The 21,170-nt window shown below is 39.5% G+C and overlaps 1 protein-coding gene across 2 annotated transcripts; it reads right to left on the bottom strand.

Annotated features, from left to right (window-relative positions):
• Positions 1 to 1,848: 1,848 nt before the first annotated feature.
• On the bottom strand, positions 1,849 to 20,823 carry slc36a1 (solute carrier family 36 member 1). 2 transcript variants are annotated; one of them, XM_088431974.1, is made up of 12 exons: positions 20,669 to 20,823; positions 19,235 to 19,342; positions 17,668 to 17,782; positions 17,498 to 17,588; positions 16,585 to 16,673; positions 14,996 to 15,085; positions 14,766 to 14,850; positions 13,851 to 14,078; positions 12,831 to 12,929; positions 12,578 to 12,744; positions 11,670 to 11,839; positions 1,849 to 4,190 (listed from the first exon to the last, which is right to left on the bottom strand). In XM_088431974.1, exons 2-12 carry the CDS (start codon positions 19,266 to 19,268, stop codon positions 3,937 to 3,939), a joined length of 1,422 nt encoding a protein of 473 aa, XP_088288100.1. In that variant the 5' UTR covers positions 19,269 to 19,342; positions 20,669 to 20,823; the 3' UTR covers positions 1,849 to 3,936. The 2 variants fall into 2 exon arrangements, with proteins under 2 accessions (XP_088288100.1, XP_088288101.1); XM_088431975.1 differs by having other exon boundaries at positions 17,668 to 17,722.
• Positions 20,824 to 21,170: the final 347 nt, after the last annotated feature.

The raw sequence follows: 21,170 nt of genomic DNA, 5'->3' as shown, positions 1-21,170 counted from the left end.
GATGAATGTCTTTTGCGAGAGGTCCATGTGGATGATGTAAAAAATGTACTAAATAGGAGCTAAACAGTCAGAATAGCTAAGAAAAAGAGGGAATCTGCTAAAGATTGTGTGGTGTTGTAAGTGTCACACGTAATGTAGGCTTCTGCAATTCTGTCTTTATTGGTTGCTGCTCTATATTAGACTTCCAAAAATGAAAAATGACATTTGTGATAGCGGTAGGAAGGTAATCCATAAAAGAGATGCAAATGAATCAAAGAAATGTGCGAGACATTTAATCCTTAATGACAATGCTCAAGTTATCAGTAAAAATAAAAAAATCATTAGAAACGATATGAAAATCATATTTTATTTCAAAGCAAGTGCATCAAATCAAACTGAATTGTGTCAACTTTGACATATGTCGAGATAGATATCAAATAGAGATAGATATCAAATCATATTTTATTGGGAGATGGATATCTTTGGCCTTTTACATACTGACAAGTTAATTTAAATCTTTCTAAAATGGCAACAAAATAATAGAATCTCACTTTCCAACTGAACTGCGCTTCAATAGTTTCACACGCCATGTCTTCAAACCAAAACAGGTTAAGACAGACAAAACGACAACCAATCAGGGGCCAAGGGAGTGATTGACCTTTGTTTTCCATCTCGAGCACAAGAAGCCCAATGCAGTAAAACGGATCTAATCAGCATAAAGATAGTGATTATTGTGATTTAAAAAAAATGCACTTAATCTCTTAATCTGACACTGCTAGTCACTGTATAATTGCACACCACCATCAACGAAATACCGACCTAAAATCTTGTGCAATCGCTCGTTTAATACACAGCAAAATTGTAAATTTATGCTTCTGTCATGCCTACCAGCAAAACGCCACTGGCCAATTGGCCATTTACCATTGCCGATGGATTCGATTTTGGAGTCGAGCCACCTTTGAGACTCCAAGTTGATCGTCACGTTTTAGAATTTTAGTACACCATTAACAACCTCTCATGTGACCAGTCAATTTGCCCACTCCAGCAGATGTGGCTTTTACAACTTTGGTAGGTGAACATGCTTTACTTTTATGTGTTCCATACAGTTAATAATAACGCATTGTGTGTATGTGTCCGTGTATACGATACGGCTACACGTGCAGCTATAATGTGCCGTCAATGTCGCTGCTGCTTTATATTCAGCGTACATCCTTTCTTTGATGTCCAACACACAATCAGCATTCGAAGCTAATTGCACGTGAACCACTGTCACGCTGTACACTTTACATCAAACAAGAGAAGATCTGACATTTAAACATCTGTCCTTTTCACACAGAACCAAACGAGGCGAGATAATATTTCATCCGTGCATCTTTCACAGGGCGAATCAGCATCCCGCATTTGGATAACAACATCCAGTGTGACCTGATACTTTTCATCATTTGGCATCTTTTGTTTTCTGATACAATCATCGCTTACAACACGACAGGCAAAGGAAATTGAGATATTCTATGACAAATTCCTTTAAAAATGTTATACAACACATGGAGGTGGCTCCAAAGTTAACCAAGTTACGGCAGCAAGAAAGCTGAAATTTTCAGAAAAAACCTTGACCTTGTTTCAGCAGGTTTCTCAAAATGGGAATCTGTCAAAAATTGCTATTTTCGTCAATAGCTCAAAACTAACCTCCGCGATATAAGCCTGGTTTGGTGAAAAGGCATTACCGGGCTAAAATCGTGAGAATCGTTGACATCACAAGTGATGGAATGAACGCATTGACAGCTGGGAATTTCCTTTTCATTTGGGGCCGATTCACATTCAGAACCGTTTGTTTGCTTCAACACATTCTTACAAATGTAAAAGGCTGCGTTGTCTTCACTCTCCTTTTTATTGTTGGCAGGGAAGTAGGAGTAGAAATGAAAATCCACCATCACTGCATTTGTCTGACAAAATAAACGACTACAATATGCAGTTCAACAACAAACACAGATTCATGACACTTTTATTGAATTATGGTCACAATGTGAATTAATGAAATGTTTCAAAGTCCCTGTGTCACAGTGCAGCTCAGGCCTGGTACACACATGAAGAAAAGCGAGCTCCTTTTTGTCCTGATTTTGCCCTTTTCCAATCAAGGACTTCAAACAGCCAACAATTTTGTATCATCTAAGATTCTTCTAGAAAATTGTCTTTTGGATGGAAATGTTTTGAGAGTGGATTTCCCCCGATGACAGGGGTCGAGAAGGGCCGGGGTGACAACCTTAAATGTGAAATGTTTTCAATCTTCACAATCAATTGACAGTGAATTGTGACATGGATGGACTGTAATCAATTTGAGCGACACCCTGATAGACAAAAAGGAAGCGGCGGTAAATAGGACTAAATATGTTCCATAAATATGTTTTGTACAAATTAAATATTTTCCAAACCATGTGTTTTCTTGGCAGCGTCACAAATTTACACTGCTTCCTTTGTTGCTCTTCAGAAAAACTGGGCAAACTTGGGCACATAGCCAAAACTGTCTTTGTTTTGTGAGAGCTCCCACCAAGAGGACTCGATTCCAGATTAAAATTCACTCAATAAAATTGTATTGAGTGGTGTTGTGCGTTGATATTTGTCAGAGCACATCGCACACAATACAACCAAGGCTGTTAAATGCCTGGCATTTTATCTTCTTTTTGTAAAAATCATAATGTATGTACCAAGCCTAAAATACATTGACATAATCCAGCATGTGGTAAATTCTTTTTTTTTTTTTTGTATATATAAATCTCATGGCAACAAGTGGTTCTGACTAGTACTGTATATGTATTACATACACGATGAATCGTAAATGACAATCCTTTGTGATTAATTACACTTTCCACAAACCATCAAAAAGATGTGCTGCTTGAATTAAAAAAAAAAAAACAACAAAATTTAAGTTAAAAGATAAAAATACAACATTTAACAATCAAAACCAGAAAACTGAGGATGAAAAAAGCTAGTCGAATTTGGTCAATGCAGAGTTACTGGGCGTTAATTTAGGTTTTAGTCCAGTAATCCCCAGTGGTCCGCTATTCCTAACTCAAATCCTTACCTAATATTAAAACCTAACCCTAAAACCTATCCCTAACACCCTCATCCTAAAACCTTTGAAACCAATTTCAACTTTAAACCCCATAAGAAAATTCTGAATCCTAAACCAAAACATGAAATCTTTAACATTACTCGTAACCCTAACACCAAATCTTAACCCTAACCAAGGCCAAAAAGGCTCATAATCTAAATGCTAACCTCTGCATTTAACACCTACTCCTTAATCTAAATTTAATCTTTCAACTCAACTTCTTCAACTCAACAGTGAATTTAGGGGTGGGGAAGCTAACAAAGTGGGATTAAAAGCGTGAAACGGTGAACAAGTTCAATTTGGTCAAGGCAGTGAGATCAACATTAATTTAGAATTTTCAACATCTGGAAGTCGCAAATGTTTTCCCTTTCCCAAGTGCAGTTCTCAAATGAAATTCCTCATGTTGCTCGCTTCATCTATTTACAATTAGGGAAGGGGGGGGGACTATCTTTGGTAAACCGTGAAATGGCCACTGGTTTAAACCGTGTCCGTTAATTAAATTCATAGCACAACCCACCTTTTCAACGTTAAAATAAGCCCACTTTTTCTAAGCTGTTTTAATGCATAAGGCATACAACATTTTTTAAATTAAAGTGCAACTTGAATTTGTTGATCGGGTTCCAGTAAAAACTGTAACTAAAGATAAAAGGGTTCTCACAAGCATGTCAGCATGTTCCAAAATAAAACTTGAGGTAGTTTGACAAAACGTCAACAAACTCAAAATGTAAAAAGTAGCGAGCACGTACCCACCCGATGGACTTGAGTAGCGTACAACATGGCGAACACACACACTGCATGGTAACGACCAATAAAAACGCCTCCCCCTCAATTAAAAGTCCGCACCTCGGCTACTGAAGCTCACGTTTGAGCGAGTTGCGTGCAATGATCTGCTCGATGGCCACGTACGTGCCCGCTACGAATCCCACCAGGCCCACAAAGCTGATGGCCAGGTTCTTCGCGAGCGACGTCGGCGACAGACCCTCGCCACGGAAGGTGAGCACCTGCAGGAGGGGTGGGAAAATGAGCGCCAGGAAGCTGCTGCTGACCGAGCCCACCAGCGAGATGACGAGGTCCAGCTCAGGGATCAAAATGGCGAGGGTGCCTGGCGACAACACAAACGCAGGAAAGAAGGTCACATTTTGAGTGAGTGAAAACCCAGGTTCTTCCCTCACACTCGCAACTTGCCCAGAAAGTGTATGTGTATATTTGCCGAAAGTCTTCAATGTGGTCCCCTCGGGCCAGCGTTTGGTGGAAGGTATATATCGAGCAAGGCGAGCTGAATTTAAATAAAGAAAAAGCTCATTTGACTGGTGGTGTTTTCTTGTCTTGTCTTGTCCGATCAACAGACTACTCAAGGTATTTTTTTTTTTTTTTCTGAGCAGTTTTGGTCAGCAATGACTTCTTCTGAAGAGCAACTTTGTAATTTTGAGAAGCAGTTGGATTTGACAACAAAGGTGTGAAGGGAAAAAGTCATTTGCCCTTTACAATACAGGCGCCAGATGCACACACACACATGCGCGTGGCCATTACCGGTGTCTGACAAAAACATTTTTGAACGCAATCAATGGTCGCCCGGTGCCAAATTAACCCAAGGGCCAAAGCCAAGGTCGACTTTCATGTGAGAGGAGGCAAAGACGTTACTCGTCTGTGGAAGGACGCACTTCAAAAAACAGTTAAGACTTTTCTGCCCATCAATCCAGACGGGAGAGGAGGGGCCTGGGGAATTGGAGTATGGGCCGACCTTAGGAGATGAAGCCTCGCTTTCAAGTCAAAGCGCTGAAGCGTACGCGTGTGGCTAAAATGCTCGGTCGACGTTGCCCCAGAGGCAACAATGGCACAATTTGTCCATGCAAACGACTTTCAAGGTACAAAAACAAAAGAAGAAAAATCAATGATTTAATCCCATCCTGCTGGCATCTCAGGAAAGGATGCCAATTAATATTAATGGATAATGATGCAACACTAATGAATGGATGACGTTATGGAAAGTCATTTCATCTCATCTGCAGGAGCCATCTTTCAGGTCATTTGTGCTTGTGGTAGCTGGCTAAAGCTTATTTGAGGTGAGAAATTCAGGTCCACAAAGCAAAAACCTTACCACTCACACCGGCAACATGCTAAAATCCTTGAAAATAATTGTTGAATTAATTCAATGTTTCAAAATTAATTCAAAATTTATGTTGAGTAGGTTATTCAATTTCATTATTTTAAAAACCTAGATTCTTTCCCATACTGGAATGGCTTGACACGTGCCACCGCTCGTTACCTGCCAAGTTAATGTAGTTTTGTAAACTCTACTATGATCCCAAAAGAGGACACTTTAAGTTGAATATTTTTCTGTGGACAAATATTTATTTATAATTATTTCTTTTGGAGAACATGTCTGACACTTTGATTTGTTTTTTTTCTGCAGAAATATTAATAATTAAGTTAATGATTTATATTTGTGAACAAACCTCTACTGTAACCCCATTTACAAGTTAGATAGTTAATTTTGTTGCAGTTTGCACAGTACAAAGAAAACATTTTGAAAGCTGGAAAATTTATGTGTTTTTAATTTAGAAATTGAGCAAAAATCTTGTCTTGTATCTTACACGTGGACTCGATCTCGTCTCATTGGGCTTGTCTCGTCCAACCCAAAACACTTAAGGACCTCTAAAACAAAAAAGATTTAAAAGAAACAAATGTGGTCTAATATTTTATTCTATGACTTTATATGTGAATAATAAAAGCCAAATTGAGTCATGAAAAGGTCAGTGTATGGGATGAATAATACAGAATAATATATAATGCAGCTCTTATTTCAGATTGTAAATGACAGAGCTTGTCAGATACCACTGCCAGATTTTTTTTTTTGGCCTTTGTTTTTATGGCGTAATGAGCGGTGAACATACTATGTGTAAGGGGGGAAAAAGCAGGTTGAGGTTGCAGAGGATTATTTACCTTGCCATGTAAACAGCATACTTGTTCACCATGATTGCCACAAATTGTAGGACTGCAAAAGTGTGAAAATAAAGATGTTTTGCTGCTTGTTTAGTCTGCATCTAATGAATAAATCCATACAAATATGTCCCGAAACAGTGATTTTAAAATAATTGAGGTCAGCCTCGAAAAAAAAAATTACATGTGAAAGGAAAGCAATATCAAGATTCGCGGGAAAATAAGAAAACTACAGCTGACCAAAACCTTTTGAAGAAAGCTGACCTTCAATCTAGCACAGCGGCTCTGAAAATGAGATTTACTAAAAATGACCGGTTAGCAAAATAATTTTCAAAACAATTATGCCTCATCACTTTTTAAAGTGCACATCTCTTATGAGGACATACAAAAAATGAATAAAACTAATAATCAAACAAACCACATCAAGGACTTTTCCTCCAATATCAATCATTCACTGCCAGCCGTTTTCAAAGCAGAATTCCCATAAATGCGGACATTTTAGAACATTTTGACTTCTTTTAAAATGTAAAAACTTTATTGATTACATAGTGTAGAGATCATGGTGAAATTACAATACTTTTGGATGCATTTCTTCCTCATATATCAAATAACATACAACTGTTACAGTTATGAGGGGAAAGGAGGTGGGAAGCCAATGAAACTAAGACGCAAATGCCGAAACTAATTTTGCAAAACTAAAATGATTTGACGTTTCAATGCTTTATTTTTTTGACACAGCTCAAAATTCATTTGTCGAACAGCCCTAAAAGTCATCATCACTATCTCCCTTCGTGGTGGAAAACCAAACACGCCAAAATGGAAAAATCTTCATGCATATTTTTATCTTTACCAGCTCAATAATATCAGACGCAAAAATGGAAATAAAAAAGCAAACTAGTAAAGGTGAACAAATGTCTCAATAGCGAAAGGCTAGGAACGTGACAGCCACATCGTGCGATGGCACATGGATCCCCCGTGGCATGTCACCTTTGCACTGGAAGCTTGCAAAACATTCTCCCGTCCTTTCTGTTTTCCATCAATGGCTCAACAGTGCACACGAGTCTTTTTCTGGAGAAGAAATACCAACGAAACCGAAAGACACACCCAGACCGATGTAAGTAAATGCACGTTGCGGCTGGAATGACCAAATGATGAGTAAAACATTTTTTAAAATAAATTAAAGCGACTAGACGATAATGGGAAAATACCGTCGACTAATTTAAATCCTGATAACTTCAGATTTAAAAAGTAAAAACTGACTCAAAGCACAAAATAACCGAATACTGATTTTGTATTCATGGTGTCCATGTGATCCTAGATGAGAACAGCACAAGTATTACACCTGTTTTACAACAGAAAACAACCGAAGCCATCTCCCTGGAGATTGGCCAGGAACCAGGAAGCTCTACCTGATCACCTCAAAGAGTGAGGTCCTTGGGGGCATTTCTTATGCCTGCGTAAAGAAAATGATTCCCCACATCAGTCTCATGGTATACTCTTGTGCAAAAGTATCTTGACACATCCTCCTCTCATTCCCCGGCCGCCTTCACCCAGACCCGGAGCCTGTCTTCTGAATTCCGCATTCAACTCACGACAGTGCTAATTAAATCATGTGCTGCCTGCGGAATGACCTGCAGACATGAAGTGGTGCATGTATGCATTTATTCCCTTTTATTGGCTTATAAACATGCATGTGCGTAACGCTGTTCGTGTGAGTCACGATAGGATTCAATAATGACTTCATGAAAGATAGTCCCGAGGCAAGCACAGGGGCACGGGGATTTTGCTGAGATCCTTAGCTGAGTCGCGGGCTTGCCTATGACCCGTTTGAAATGGTTTCTATAATGGCTGTTTCTGAGGAGAAGGTGACCTACGCATCCAGTACGCAAACACGTTTGCAGTGTCATTAGGTGCTCTGAATGAAATCCTCCCTTTAAAATAATTAAAAGGTTGACTCAAATAAAAAACGGCTCAAGAGAGACAGAAATGCAAATTGAGCACACAAGACTGATTATAATTGAAGCAAATCAAGCATTCCAACAAATCTTGGGTTAACAAACACACCTACTTTGTCTCAGTAACTGCATTCAAAAGGACAACTTTGGTTTAAGTAGTACCATTTTGATAGGCCAGAGGACGTACATGAATTGTGACCAGGACATAGTATTTGTACGCGCCCTTTCTTTCATTACACAAAGTCTTCTTCAAAGTACTTCTCAGTGTCGTTCTCACACTAGCAGCGCACCGTCTGTGTGTGCACACAGCCCGCCTGCGTCCTCGAAAAGTTTCAGAACTCCATCAGCTATGGTTTGCACTGTTTGTTTGGGACCAGTTTGATTATTCCCAGGAAGTCCGAAGTAAATTCTCTGTCAACTGTAAAGTGAAAACGTAAACAATCTTCTTTACGAGAATGGTACGCAGCCCTGACAGCCAGTTCAAGCCGCTTCAGTAAACAAACAAATCTCATGAGAATAGGAAGACATGAGGCGTGCATGCTGAGATTTATGAAAGGCAAAGATAAAACTACTACATGGAGCTTGCATTGTTTGTCATGGGTGAAAGTTCCTTGCCAAGAAAGTAACTTACTTCCACAGGATTCCGATGTAAAATGGGAGATAAAAATTTCTATTCCACACTCTTGAAATGTCATATTCAAATATTTCTAGTCCGCAGTCTACACGGAAAAGAACTTGGTTAGAAGATCCGGGAGTAACTGATCTCCGCCAGTGACGTGCGGTTCATCGACAGACTACTTTGGCGGTGTGGGTGTTTTTCCATTCGCCTTTTAACAAATCCAATAATAGCAATTTATTCAAAATACTGCACTCATAATTAAACACTTATTAGGGAACGGTGCAAAATGACACTTTCAGTAGGTTGCCAAGCAACGCAATGCATGTATGACACATCAAGCAAAACAAACAAACAAATACACCAACTAAACATTGTAATGTTGTAGGGTCATATACACAGGTGTCTGTTGTTGGTGAGCACATAAATACCAGAAGCTAGTCTCTCTTTTTTCGTTTACAGCATCATTTTAATTTCCCTTCTGCAATTTGGCCCCCTGAAAGGCAGTATATTACGTATTGTTTAAAATGAAGTGTACATGTAATCATCTTGTTTAAATTTGCATAGTCTCCCCCTCGCTGTCATTTGTTAAATTAAAGATACCGGGTCTTTCCAAATCCAGCACAGTGCGGTTTCATTTACCTTACGAGCATGCCAAGTCGCTAGGCAGCAGTAATGTCGCCAAATTCTGTCCAGTTAAAAAAAAAAACTTCCACGTCTGACGTCACCAGTATCTGCGTCTTTGGCGCGAAAAAAAGTAGTGTGATGACGCAAATCTCTGTTTAAGCTGGTTACACGCAACCACGAAACCGGAGGCATGGGTAAATCTCCACTTTGACCAGAGGTTTTGAACAATTAGGTTTGGATAAAAAAAAAAAAAAAAGCCTTGTCACATATAGCAAATAGGGCAAAATGGAGACATTGACTGCCTGTTTGTAAGAACCCATGTGTAGACAACGCCTGAATGTCCCGTCTGAATATGCATGCAGATGTTTTTTTTTTTTTTTTGCACTACCAGTAGTAACCTTTAAATCAAGTCCTGGTGGTAATTGTCTCCAATGGGAGTGATAATTTGTGTGTCACTATAAAATGCCGGCAGAGGAAATGTATGCTTTAATACTTGAACAGGCCAAGACATACAGACCATTATTGGAAAGGCCTTCTAAAAATTAGCAACATAAAAACATGCATGCTCATCTTATGAACACAATAAATCTTATTGTTCCAGGCCAAAACCACAAAGTGCAAAGAACCTCTTGGGCTTGTGTTTATTACTTTTAATAAAATCATTAATGACTTTTTCGTGAGCCTTAACATGCCTAGTCGCACAACTCTTTTTTTTTTTTCCAAGCATATGAACCCCCAAAACCCATTGAGTAAAGGCAAGTGTCCAAGACCTGCACAAAAAGTCTCTTGGAGCCAGTTAGCCTTGTTGTCAAAAGCTTTTTATTTACTCAAATGCTGTTCCCATGGTAGCATGGCAAACTGATGTTTCGCCATGATAACAAAAGCAGTTAAAACTTGTCTGCAGATGTACACATTGTTTTGAAATGTCACATGTTTTATGAGAGCCCAGGCCTGAAGGCATCTACAATTAATTAGTCATTACGCCACCTACTGGCTCCTGTGGCAAACACCAAAGATTTTTTATTTATTCCTGTATGCAACTATAGACACTCTTACAAATAGACTAAGTGATGCTCAAGCACCGGTCCTTTTGTTGTGGGTGAAAATGTCTCTATTACATACATCTCTCACTCTTTTTTTTTTTCCCAATTCATCAACATTAACAAAAAAAAAAAAGCCATATCTGAAATATTTTCCTCTCAAAGTGTTTCGATATCTAACGTGTTTATAACCTCCAAATGGCCCTTTATCGCCGCTTACAGCTACACGTTTTGTGTTTGCTACTGAACTGGGGGATGGAAGTTATGCCCCTCCCAAAAAAAAACACTCAACAATGAGCAGCTAAATGTGAGAAACGGTAAATTTTCCACTCACCTGATTACTGAGTCAGTGCTCATTGATTTCAATGTGTCTGCAACAAGCTCAATTACTACTTCATCAGGAACAGTATCAACAATAAACAAAGATTATTGGAGCCAGAGCACGCGGTGTGAAATTGCTTTGTTTGTCGTTGTATTTTTAGGCCAATTAAATCACCATTTAGCCTGCCTTTATGTAGCAAATTGCAAACTATTTGAGTCTTTCCTTTGCTTTGATAGAGCTTAAAGCTTGACCAAAACCTATCCGTGTCCTTTTATTAGAAGTGAGAACAGGTAATGAACTAAACCTTCTCCGAACACTTGGGTTTTGTCTATTGGCATTTGGGTGCAATTTCCCATTTCACCACTCGTAGCTGTAATTATGATTTCATTCATTGAGTCATTGAAGGGAGTATGATCCTTGAGATCACATCAGTCACACAAATTAGCACATGCGTAAAAAAATAGACACCTTTTTAAAGAGCACCAACACAATGGTTGTATCATGGCTGCATTGAGTGTGGGTAAACACAATTTGCCGGAATGCAGTTGTACAATTCAGTGATTCAAAATTGATCTGCTAGCAAAAACATCTTAATTGTTGTTTGATTATATGGAAGTTGTGCTCTTGTACCCTTTTCCCGAATCAACACATCTGAGGGATTTGTAAGATGGGTGTTTACTGGCACAACCACTTAGTGTCTGACATAATCATCAATCAATCGAAACAAGAGGACTATGCAGGGTTATTTATAAACAAGCGATTGTTGCTGCTTGGAAATCAAGGTGTGATTTGTACGGAAGCAGTCCACGCTATTACTACCGGTGAGTAGCAATTTACAAAGTTGACCATTTTTGGCTGAGCAGTACATTTTTCGTCCTATACTGTACAAGGGAGTGTCAATACTAATTCTCAAGCATGAAGCAGGCATTACTTGTTATATAACTTAATTGATAGCTTAAAGAGAAATAAAAAATGATGATGACAATCAAAATGAAAATTATCTCAATGACTTGTAATACATTTTTTAGCAGCCTCTTTTGTGAATGTTAACTACCAGTGACATAAATAAATAAGTACTTACATGTAAAGATGACAAGGATGGTGCGGAGCAGAAGGTCAACAGCTATCTCCCAACGCTCTGACACGCGGGCAACAGCAGACGGGATAAGGATCTCAGCAGGTACATAGAACTGGAGGGCAAATGTGATGAAGATTCCAAAGCAGTAGAGCAGCTTAACAGCCTGATAGGTCCTTGGATGAAGATGATGGAGAAGAAAGAATGTTAGCAAAAGTGTTGTACCGTTCAAAAAAGTATCAGTGACCTTATTTTTTCTTTGTTGTTTTTTTTTCCTTCCTTCACAGAAGGAAGAAAAGGAAAGGTCTTGAAATAGAGCTCAATATTCAATTTTGCCTAATCATGTATGCACCCCCAACAACGATTTGATTAACACAATCATTATTATTACCATGAGTAGTTGGTGTAGTGGTACGAATGAGGTAAGGGAAGTTAGAGCTACTTTTTCAAGTCTGCAGTTCTACACCAGAGGAAACAAGTGTGTGAGCTATCATTTATTTCCAAAATCATTCACTTTAAGGCAGGATGATTTTCAGTGCTGGTCGTACATGGCAGAACATGCTGGTTTTTTTTGGAAACTGTCTCAGTTGGTGATGTATGCAGATTTCTTTTGTACAACTGACCTTTAAATCAAGAGCCGATGGAAATTATGTCTTTGCTCTTATTAGAGAACATTGAGGGGAAAAAAGGACTGAAATATTTAACAGTTGGACTTGTGCAGGTTTATCATGCATTTTTAGTTTCATCCTGAAGTTTCTCCGGGAAGGCAAACAGCCTTGACTTTTTTGCCAATAGTGTGTGTTAAGCTCTTCATACAAAAGTTAACAGACCTTTCAAAAAAAGCACCAACTCTTCTTTTGGGAACAAGTAAACAACACTGGAACTAAATGTCGACACTTATGATGTCACCTTACCAGCAGTTGGGCAAGTTTAGGGTGATGCTGCCCCCAATGTCGGCGCCAAAGCACATATAGCCGATGGTGCCTAGGCTGATGTAGAGGAAGGTGACGATGCCCATTCCCAGGTAGAGGACCACGGGGAAACTCTGTGGCCGGTGCATCTTGTTCTCCAAAGGGAGGACCTATAGACAAAGTGTGTCAAAGAATTTGCTGTGTGAACAACATGTTTCTGTGTCTGGATATGTATTTTTGTTGTTCTTACACGTACCACTCCAATCCCTTCAAAAGCAAAAATGGCCGTCCCAAAAAAGAGAGGGTAGTCTTTGGCTCGTCCCACGACTGGAAGGTTGATGGGGTATTTGATATGCTGTGATGGGGGAAAGGAACATGGGGGTATTATTTGAATACAAATGGGACAACCTCATGGGGAAACTAAGTCATTATGTTCTATTCTATGCACTATATGGTACACCTCAGATGTTTAGCTTGTTTAGTGTATACACACATTTTGCACCTTCCGACCAAAGACATCACACATTTATAATCTGATGCTTTATAAGACTGTCTCATACTAATAATATGTGAGGTGTCAAAAACTGTGGAGTTTTTTTTCTGGTGGAATCAGATTTATGTGTGTGAGGAGCTGTGATAAAATTATCTTAGCATCTCACACCCAATACGAGATGCTTGAATTTTTTGTTATCTTCGTTTGCGGAGTCTGCCAATGATCAAAAATATTTTAAGATTCCAAAAATCCTTTTGTGTGTACCAGGCGTAACACAAACAGTCTAATGATAAGAGAGCTTATTTTTCAAAGGGAATAAATGAAATGTAAAGCCAGAAAATTAAACCAATTTATTCAATCAAAATTTCTTTTTGGACAGAACGTCATCTGATAGAAAAGAAAAAAAATTCTTAGCCATTTAAATGTGCAATCAAACTACTTGTGATGCACCGCCTGTGCCCAACCAATTCAAGTGTTAAAGTGTCAAAAGTGGACAAATAGCTTTTTATGCAAATGCCCGGCATATCTCACAGGCATTGAGGAAATTTATAGCCTGGTTACACGTGCCGCAGGAACACATAGGAAGCATAGATACATATATATATATTGCCTTGCCTTGTTTATGTACTGCCTGTTTATAAAGTGCAATAAATAGACATGTTTGACCAAACATGATGAATAATCGTGATTAATGATCATGATTGCAATATTGACCATAATATTCCTGATTATTTTGGACATAATGGTGCAGACCTAATACACACACACACACAGAGTGATTACCGTGATAGAGTAGAAGTAGATGAGAACCAAGCTGGCAGCCATGACCAGGTTGGCAATGAGCGAGAGAGGCGCCAGGTACTTAAGGTTGGGCGTAAAGACCAGCAGGATGAAGGCGGGCAGGAAGCAGAGCATATAGAGGCGTGAGTCAAAGCTCGGCACCAGCACCTGTGTCTGGTTGCCGCTGTCAATCTGGCAGTTGAAAGTGGTGGCATTAGCTGCTTCCACCACCTGCCAGCAAGGGAATAAAAAGCAATACAACTGTTTTAAGTAACAGTAAGTAAATTAAGTAACAGCTGCATGTATGTCTTCCATCAAGATGATATACCCAACTTTAAAACAGCAAAATAATAACCAAATAGGGAGTGTGTATTGTCATCATCATTGGTACTGTATATGTGACATTGTGGAGGCTAGCTGACCATTGTTTACAACGTAAGACCTGCTCTGTTAGAGTGTTCCCCCTGAGTTATGGGCATAATTAGCCATGAATAGGTTACTTTCTTTAAATTCTGAGTGGGTGGAGTGGGAGGCTGATAAAAATCACTCGTGCTCACCTCTAGTCTTTTCTCGGTGCAATATGTATCAGTGCATCCCTATTTGAAACTCCTAACCTGGCTCAATTCAAATTTAAATTGTTTACTTGAGAAAATGAAATGCCTAAAGACATAAAAACTCCACTTAGCCTAACTTGAAAGTCTAAACTTATTTAACATTTTGGTTACAGAGCACATTGTTAAGTTGCTGGTTATAGCTAAACCAGGATGATGATTAACAGGTGCTGCCATCTAGCGGCCTTACAGGACCACCTCTTCTGTATAAATCCTTGTACTGTTGCGGTTTATTTGTGTGTGACTGAGAGGGGTGTCAAAAGCCGATGAATGTAATGGAAACCCTGTGTTTGTGTGTGTGCGTTACCTGCTTGATATTGTCGCTTAAAAAGACAAAGTAAACGCAGCAGAAGCCAAGCTGGGTGATGATAAGAAACAAGTTGACTGTCCGTCTACGTAAAAGGAGAGGGGGCACACAAATCACAGCATGCTTTTAATTAAAAAACAAAACAAAAAAAACACTTGTAGAATTGGCTACAATAAAACAGCCATGTAATTATATGGATGCTGCAGGACATATAAAGATAGTGAACCTACTTTCCCCAATGAGAGTGTCTCCTGAGCCAGGACACATTCTCCATGCCGTACTGGACCGCCTCACCATACGTCAAAGACTGCCTGTTCATCCTGAAATGGCAAAACCTTCTTTTTACAATTATGCAAGCTGAACAGCACAACATTTTTTGTTAGGGTGAAACAACAACTGGTATGAAACAATAGATTGTTTTTAACTGCACATGAAGGAGTTCTCCTGAAACTCTTGTTAGAATTTCTCGCACGTCCCAGGGGAGGCGGGGGACATTAAGTCCGAGGGGACCAGGATTTTTGCCTCCATTGTCGAGAAGGGTGAACGTGGTGCTGTTGGCTTTTTCAGGCAGTGACCTCCAACTCTCACTGGAGTGATTCGCAGCCGAATGTGAAGTGGCTGAGATGAAGATCGGCACCTCCGCATCTGAGACTTTGGTCCTCAGTTGGAAAAGGGTGGAGTGCCCTCTCCGGGTTGAGGATGAGGTCCTGCCCCAAGTGGAGGAGTTCAAGTATACAAACTCTGTACTAGGGCTGCACGATTATGGCCAAAATACAAAGGTGGACCGTCAGGGCCAGCAAGGCCTTCTCTGCTGGCCTAATATAACTTGACGTTATCATAACTATAATAAACTAAAATAAATAAACTATCTATCATAAAAGTCAATTTAATTTGAAATGTATTTTTACTGGATATATATATATTTTATATATAAAATTATTCCGAATGTGAGAAGCTTGTTATTCGGCATAGGCTCAGTGTCGAGCTGCTGGTCCTTCAGGTTGAGACGGCTTTGGCATCTGGTTAGGCAAATCCCACCAGAAGGAGGAGGCAACGGGGACGCCCCAGGGCACGCTGGAAAGACTGTGTCTCTCAGCTGGCCTGGGAGCATCTGAGGATCCTCCCAGAGAAGCTGGATGAAGTGGCTGGGGACAGGGAAATCTGGGCTTCTCTTGTGCCACCGTGACCCAGATCCGGATGAAGTGTGCGTGCGTGGGTGGATGATGAAGTAGTTCTTTCAAAGAAAATGAAAAGCCTATTTGTCAGCCCTTCCCTTTGTTGGGTTGTTGGCTTTTTTTTCCTCAATCATAGCCATCTTACTCTCTGGCATCCCTGGTCCCAAGATTCAACTGCAATACTGCATCAGTAAGTCAGTGAACTGTAGTGAGAAGTTGCTTTGTAAACAAACGCACAGTTTAGTGTGGTATTTAAAATGGAAACAAGCACCAGGTTGGGTTGTTGGCTTTTTTTTTTTCCTCAATCAAAGCAGTCTTACACAGGGATCCCTGGTTCCAAGATTCAATCGCAATACTGCATCAAGAAGTCAGTGAACTGTAGTCAGAAGCTGCTTTGTAAACAAACGCACAGTTTGGTGTGGTGTTTAAAATGGAAACAAGCACCAGCAGGATCAACAGTATTAAAGACGTAATCGTTCAACACTGTTGAACTAAGGACAAATATCACATTCAAAATGGAACATAGATTTGCCCTGTAGCAAAAACAAATAACGTTCAAGTTAACAAGTGTTGTTCAAACACCAACAAACGAGCATGTCATGCATGACACATACTGTAGAAAATAAGGTAAGAGCAGAGCTCACTTTGCACTGAGGTGGTGGGAACAGTCGACCAGCACCCTCATACAGTGCACTGCGATGAGGCCCATGCACAGCAAGCTGATCGGACCTAGCTAGACACATGAACACACGCGCACGACCAGAGACATTTAAAATGACATTTTCATACCTGCAAAGTCAAAATTATAATAACAAATATAAATGTTTACACCAAGACTTCTCTTTGCCCATCAGCTAAAGTTTCTCTCTCTCTCTCTCAGAGAGAGAGAGAGAGAGAGAGAGAGAGAGAGAGAGAGAGGCCCTGTACTCTGTACCTGTTCTTTGAATTATAATGTAATGTAACATAAACATAATAAATGTTCTGTTATAGACGTAGCTCGACAGACAGCTGACAGCAGTATGCAAGATTTGCGAGGTGTGACACAACTCAATGCTAAGTGGACCCCTGTTATTCACAGGATAGACCCTGTATATAAATAAACCTCAGTATACATTTTCATGAAAAACAAGGTGAAATGTGGGAACCCCCCCAAAAAGTCATATTTTAAAATATTTAAAAATATTTATTGAAGAAAAAAAATGAAAAACAAAACCATGAATATGCAAATCCACAGTATGAAGAAATCCAACGTTCCTATGTTTATAAATGTCTTTTACATAATGGCTTTCCGAGAACTTTATGGGGTTTTGCATGTTTACCAAATTACAAACCAGTGTGTGTCTAATCAAAATAGGTTTGAAAACCTAAAATGGCAAACCTCCAATCAGAATGGTAGATGCCCTGTGTGTTTTTGGGCATGGCTTTCAGGGCTCAACATTGTGACCACCACACCCACAAATGTGGACAACTTTACATGGCGCGAGTACTTGTTTTAATTAGTACATATTCGCTGCTAATTTGTAGTACTAAGGAAGAAGGAACACAAATGGGACTTACCGCCAGGCCTGCATTCTTGACAGCCAAAGGCAAACCCAGCAGCCCGGTGCCAATGTTGCCCTTCAGTAGGTGGATAAGAGTCTGACAGAAGCTACACCAGGGGATAAGAAAGTAAGTCAGTCCTGTGTTACAAAGTGAGACTTTTAGCACAATTCTACTTGGCTACGTACGAGGTTCCGGTCTGCGTGCCGATCCTCTCATAGTGACGCTGCGATCGTGAGGGTCCTGGAGGGGAAGGACACAGAGCATCCAGTTCGGATGGGTTTTGATCAGAGAACAGAGACCCTGCAGAAGGGTGAGAAGACACACTTCAGCAGCAGATTCTGCCTTCACTCTACTATCTATTGTATACAAACAGCATGAACTGAAAAAACAGCATGACTGAATGCATATGAAGGCATGGCCAAATCGCTAAGATAACGTCAGTGACTGTGTTTTTGTAAATCTGTGTTTTTGTAAATCTTATTTCTGTTCGCACATACTGGAGATTGTTAGCAGACGGTTAGCGTGACGGTTCAGTAAGAACAATGAAAGAATACATGAAAATTTAGGTAACACTTCTTGCCTAGAAATTTAAATAAACAGGATTTTTCAACAATTTCATATTTTTCTTAGTGTGCCTGCCTGTGTAGATTTTGCGCCCTCCAGTGGCCAGATGATGAATGATGAATTCAGAGGTCTCCTCAATTCAGAGAACCCCCGAATTATATTGGTGGAAGGAATATTGTGACGAAGCATTTAATCGGTATTTTTACCTGATATTAATATAATAAAGTCCACCCTCTCCAGAATCAGTAAGGTTCAATGCAATGTTGTGTACAACTTGTCAAAATCCACAGCATAGCCATAGAGCCGCTTACTCACATGCAAGCACATGGGCATCGTTTTAAAAATATAACCTTTTTTTTTGTGTTTTCATAGAAGACAGAACAAAATAACTCGTGGTTGTGGTCATGTCATCTGAGCCTAAAACTAAAGCCAGCACTTAAAGATATGTCACACAAGGTCAGAAGTGTGAAATTTAGCACTCCACCATGGTTTTGTCATGATGCATGTTCACTAAGGACCAAACTTCCTCGTTTTAACAACGCTGTGTCAGGCCTTCAGTGACCCACAAATTATCTCAGTTCCGTAAATGAACGTTCACGAATCAAAACCTACACACGGTACATTGTCATCCATTGCCATAAGCGCGTTATCTAAAAATGTCAAACCTAGAGTGTCTATCTATAAAGATTACATAATGAGTCCAACGTGTCCATGGCCCTGGTCCACATTACATATGGAGGCAGCTTTCACACTAGTGTCAAGTCATTTAGGAAGAAGAAAAAAAAAAGACACAAGCCCGAGCATCTAATGCCAACAGGCTAAAGTCATTTGTTATCAATATTGAAGTTGGAGTAAATCCATCGTAACGACACCCGGCATGCAAACAGACACGTCTATTTACTCACGCAGGTGACCCTAGCATGCTTACAGTTACCATATATAATCAGTCAGATCTCATCATCATTTTCTGCCAAACACATCATCATTTTATCGACAACTTTGAACCATCAAAGACATTTTTGAGTTGTAACACATTATTTTTAGACTTTTAAAAAGTTTTCCCTTTGTTTTCATTTACTTTAATAAACACTGCTTTGTGTTTGTAAACATTAAACCCAATTTCATCATTCATATGTTTTTTTAATCATTTTTATAAACATAAATGACACTCAAAATTAGTTATCGTACCTTCGCCTCGAACGTCATCACTGGAGGACATCATGTCGGCAATGCGTTTCCCGACTTCTTGGGTGCTAAAAATTGTACGTCAGCAAGTGCAGCATAGATGTCGCCTGACTGCAAGGATGAAGATAAATGTGTTTTAACGTCAACAAACAATCCCTCAACTAGCTCTTATAGACCACCTTTGCATTGAACAAGGACTAAACACACAATCACGCCTAATAACTTGGCTTGGGGCTGAACAGTGGAAACTTCAAACGAACCTTCTTCACAGTCAATGAAAATGTAAAACAAAACAAAAAAAAATGTAAAGAACTGCATTTGACAGGCAAACCAGTCCTGGGGGGCACAGGGAGAGGCTCCAGTTACCTCCAACTTTAATGAAAACAAGGGCTACATAAAATGGACGGATGGACATGAAAGTATGAAAATGGCTTCTGACAGGTTTGGGTTTTCTGATTTTTCGCATTTTTTTGTGAGAGCAAGCAATACAAATAAGGATGCACTCAATACCAATATTCTGTATAAGTGGTAATACTGCAGCCAACCCCCAAATCGCGCAAGTGAACGTGTAAATCAAGGCACAACTTAATGAAGATTTTTAACAATAATTTTAACTTTTTTTTTTTTCTTACGGGTAAACATTTTCATTCCTGACTGCAGTTCTAAATCTAATGTACCAAAACCAATATATTTGCAGCCGGGAGTCATTTACTCTTGACAAACAAATTGTCATCTTTCACTCCAACGCTGTTTAAGTTTTTTTTTAAACCAGCCCAGCCCTACTCGAAAATACAGCACTGGCATGTTAACAGAACCGAGATTATCCCGTCAATTAAAGTGGGGTTAAACACTTAAAAAAGACTAATCCTACTGTGATTTCATCCTTCGATAAATATTACATTTAAGAAATACAGAGAAACACAAACAACGGCCTTTCTCTATTTCAAAAAGCGATTCGAAATTCGTACTTTACTACACAACTATGTCGATTTCAATTCGACGAATTGCTCATCCCTAATTTAATCCCAATCAGAAAACAGACAGTCAGTCTTTAACCGTTGACGAGCCATCGAATGTTATCTTTGTGATGAGACCGTTCCAGGAATACTGTAGTCCAGCGACCTCCAATTAGAACGCTTTGCCCCCCCAAGTAGCTACATAGATTCGATGGTACAGTACACTGCAACCGTGAAACGGCTACCATTAGCTGCGTATAACACAAAATAACAGGAGGCGGGTGATCTAAAAATAGATAGTAACGATGGGTTAGCTGTAAAAGAAAATATAACCGCACCAATCTAAACCTGTAACGACCATGATCTCCGACAGAAAAGCGCAAACAAAAAAAACTAAATCAACATGGCTAACTGACGTTAGCCTGACCGTCAACATGCAGCACCACACAAATGTTTTTTTGTTTGTTTGTTTTTGTTTTACCTCCTTATAAGAAGTCGTTGTCTCTGTTGCCCCGGTGCTTCTGGGGTGCTCGCTAACGTTTCCGAAGAGGTTTTGTGCTCATGTTTTCGCTGTGGGTGGTGACAAATCCCAGCGAGTGAGTGCGTCCTCAATCGGATGCCACTGAGGAAAAAGTCGGCCAGAAGCCAGCCCGGGTCACGTGACACGAACCCGGAAGTAACTGTCAATGTATGCGTATGTTTTTTTTTTAAATCAACTTTATTTGACATAGTAACAAAACAATACTATAGTCTAGAAAATTGCAACAGTTCGTATTACAATAAACCATATCTGCTGAAATGACAGTATACATGGATCTTCATGTTAAATAATATGTACAATTTCAGCTAAACAAATAAACAACCAACAAACAATATATTGTGGTTAAAAATGTTTCCAATTCATATGATATTCATGGCAATTTCCATTTTCGTTTTGAAGCATGACACAAAATATTATGTAATTAAGGGTCTGGAAGCGATTT

The sequence above is a fragment of the Hippichthys cyanospilos genome, chromosome 13 (genome assembly GCF_059441005.1).
Source record: "Hippichthys cyanospilos isolate Australia breed blue-spotted pipefish chromosome 13, RoL_Hcya_1.0, whole genome shotgun sequence".
NCBI lineage: Eukaryota > Metazoa > Chordata > Actinopteri > Syngnathiformes > Syngnathidae > Hippichthys > Hippichthys cyanospilos.
Note: the sequence above shows the minus strand (reverse complement) of the source record. Positions and strands in the feature narration are given on the sequence as shown.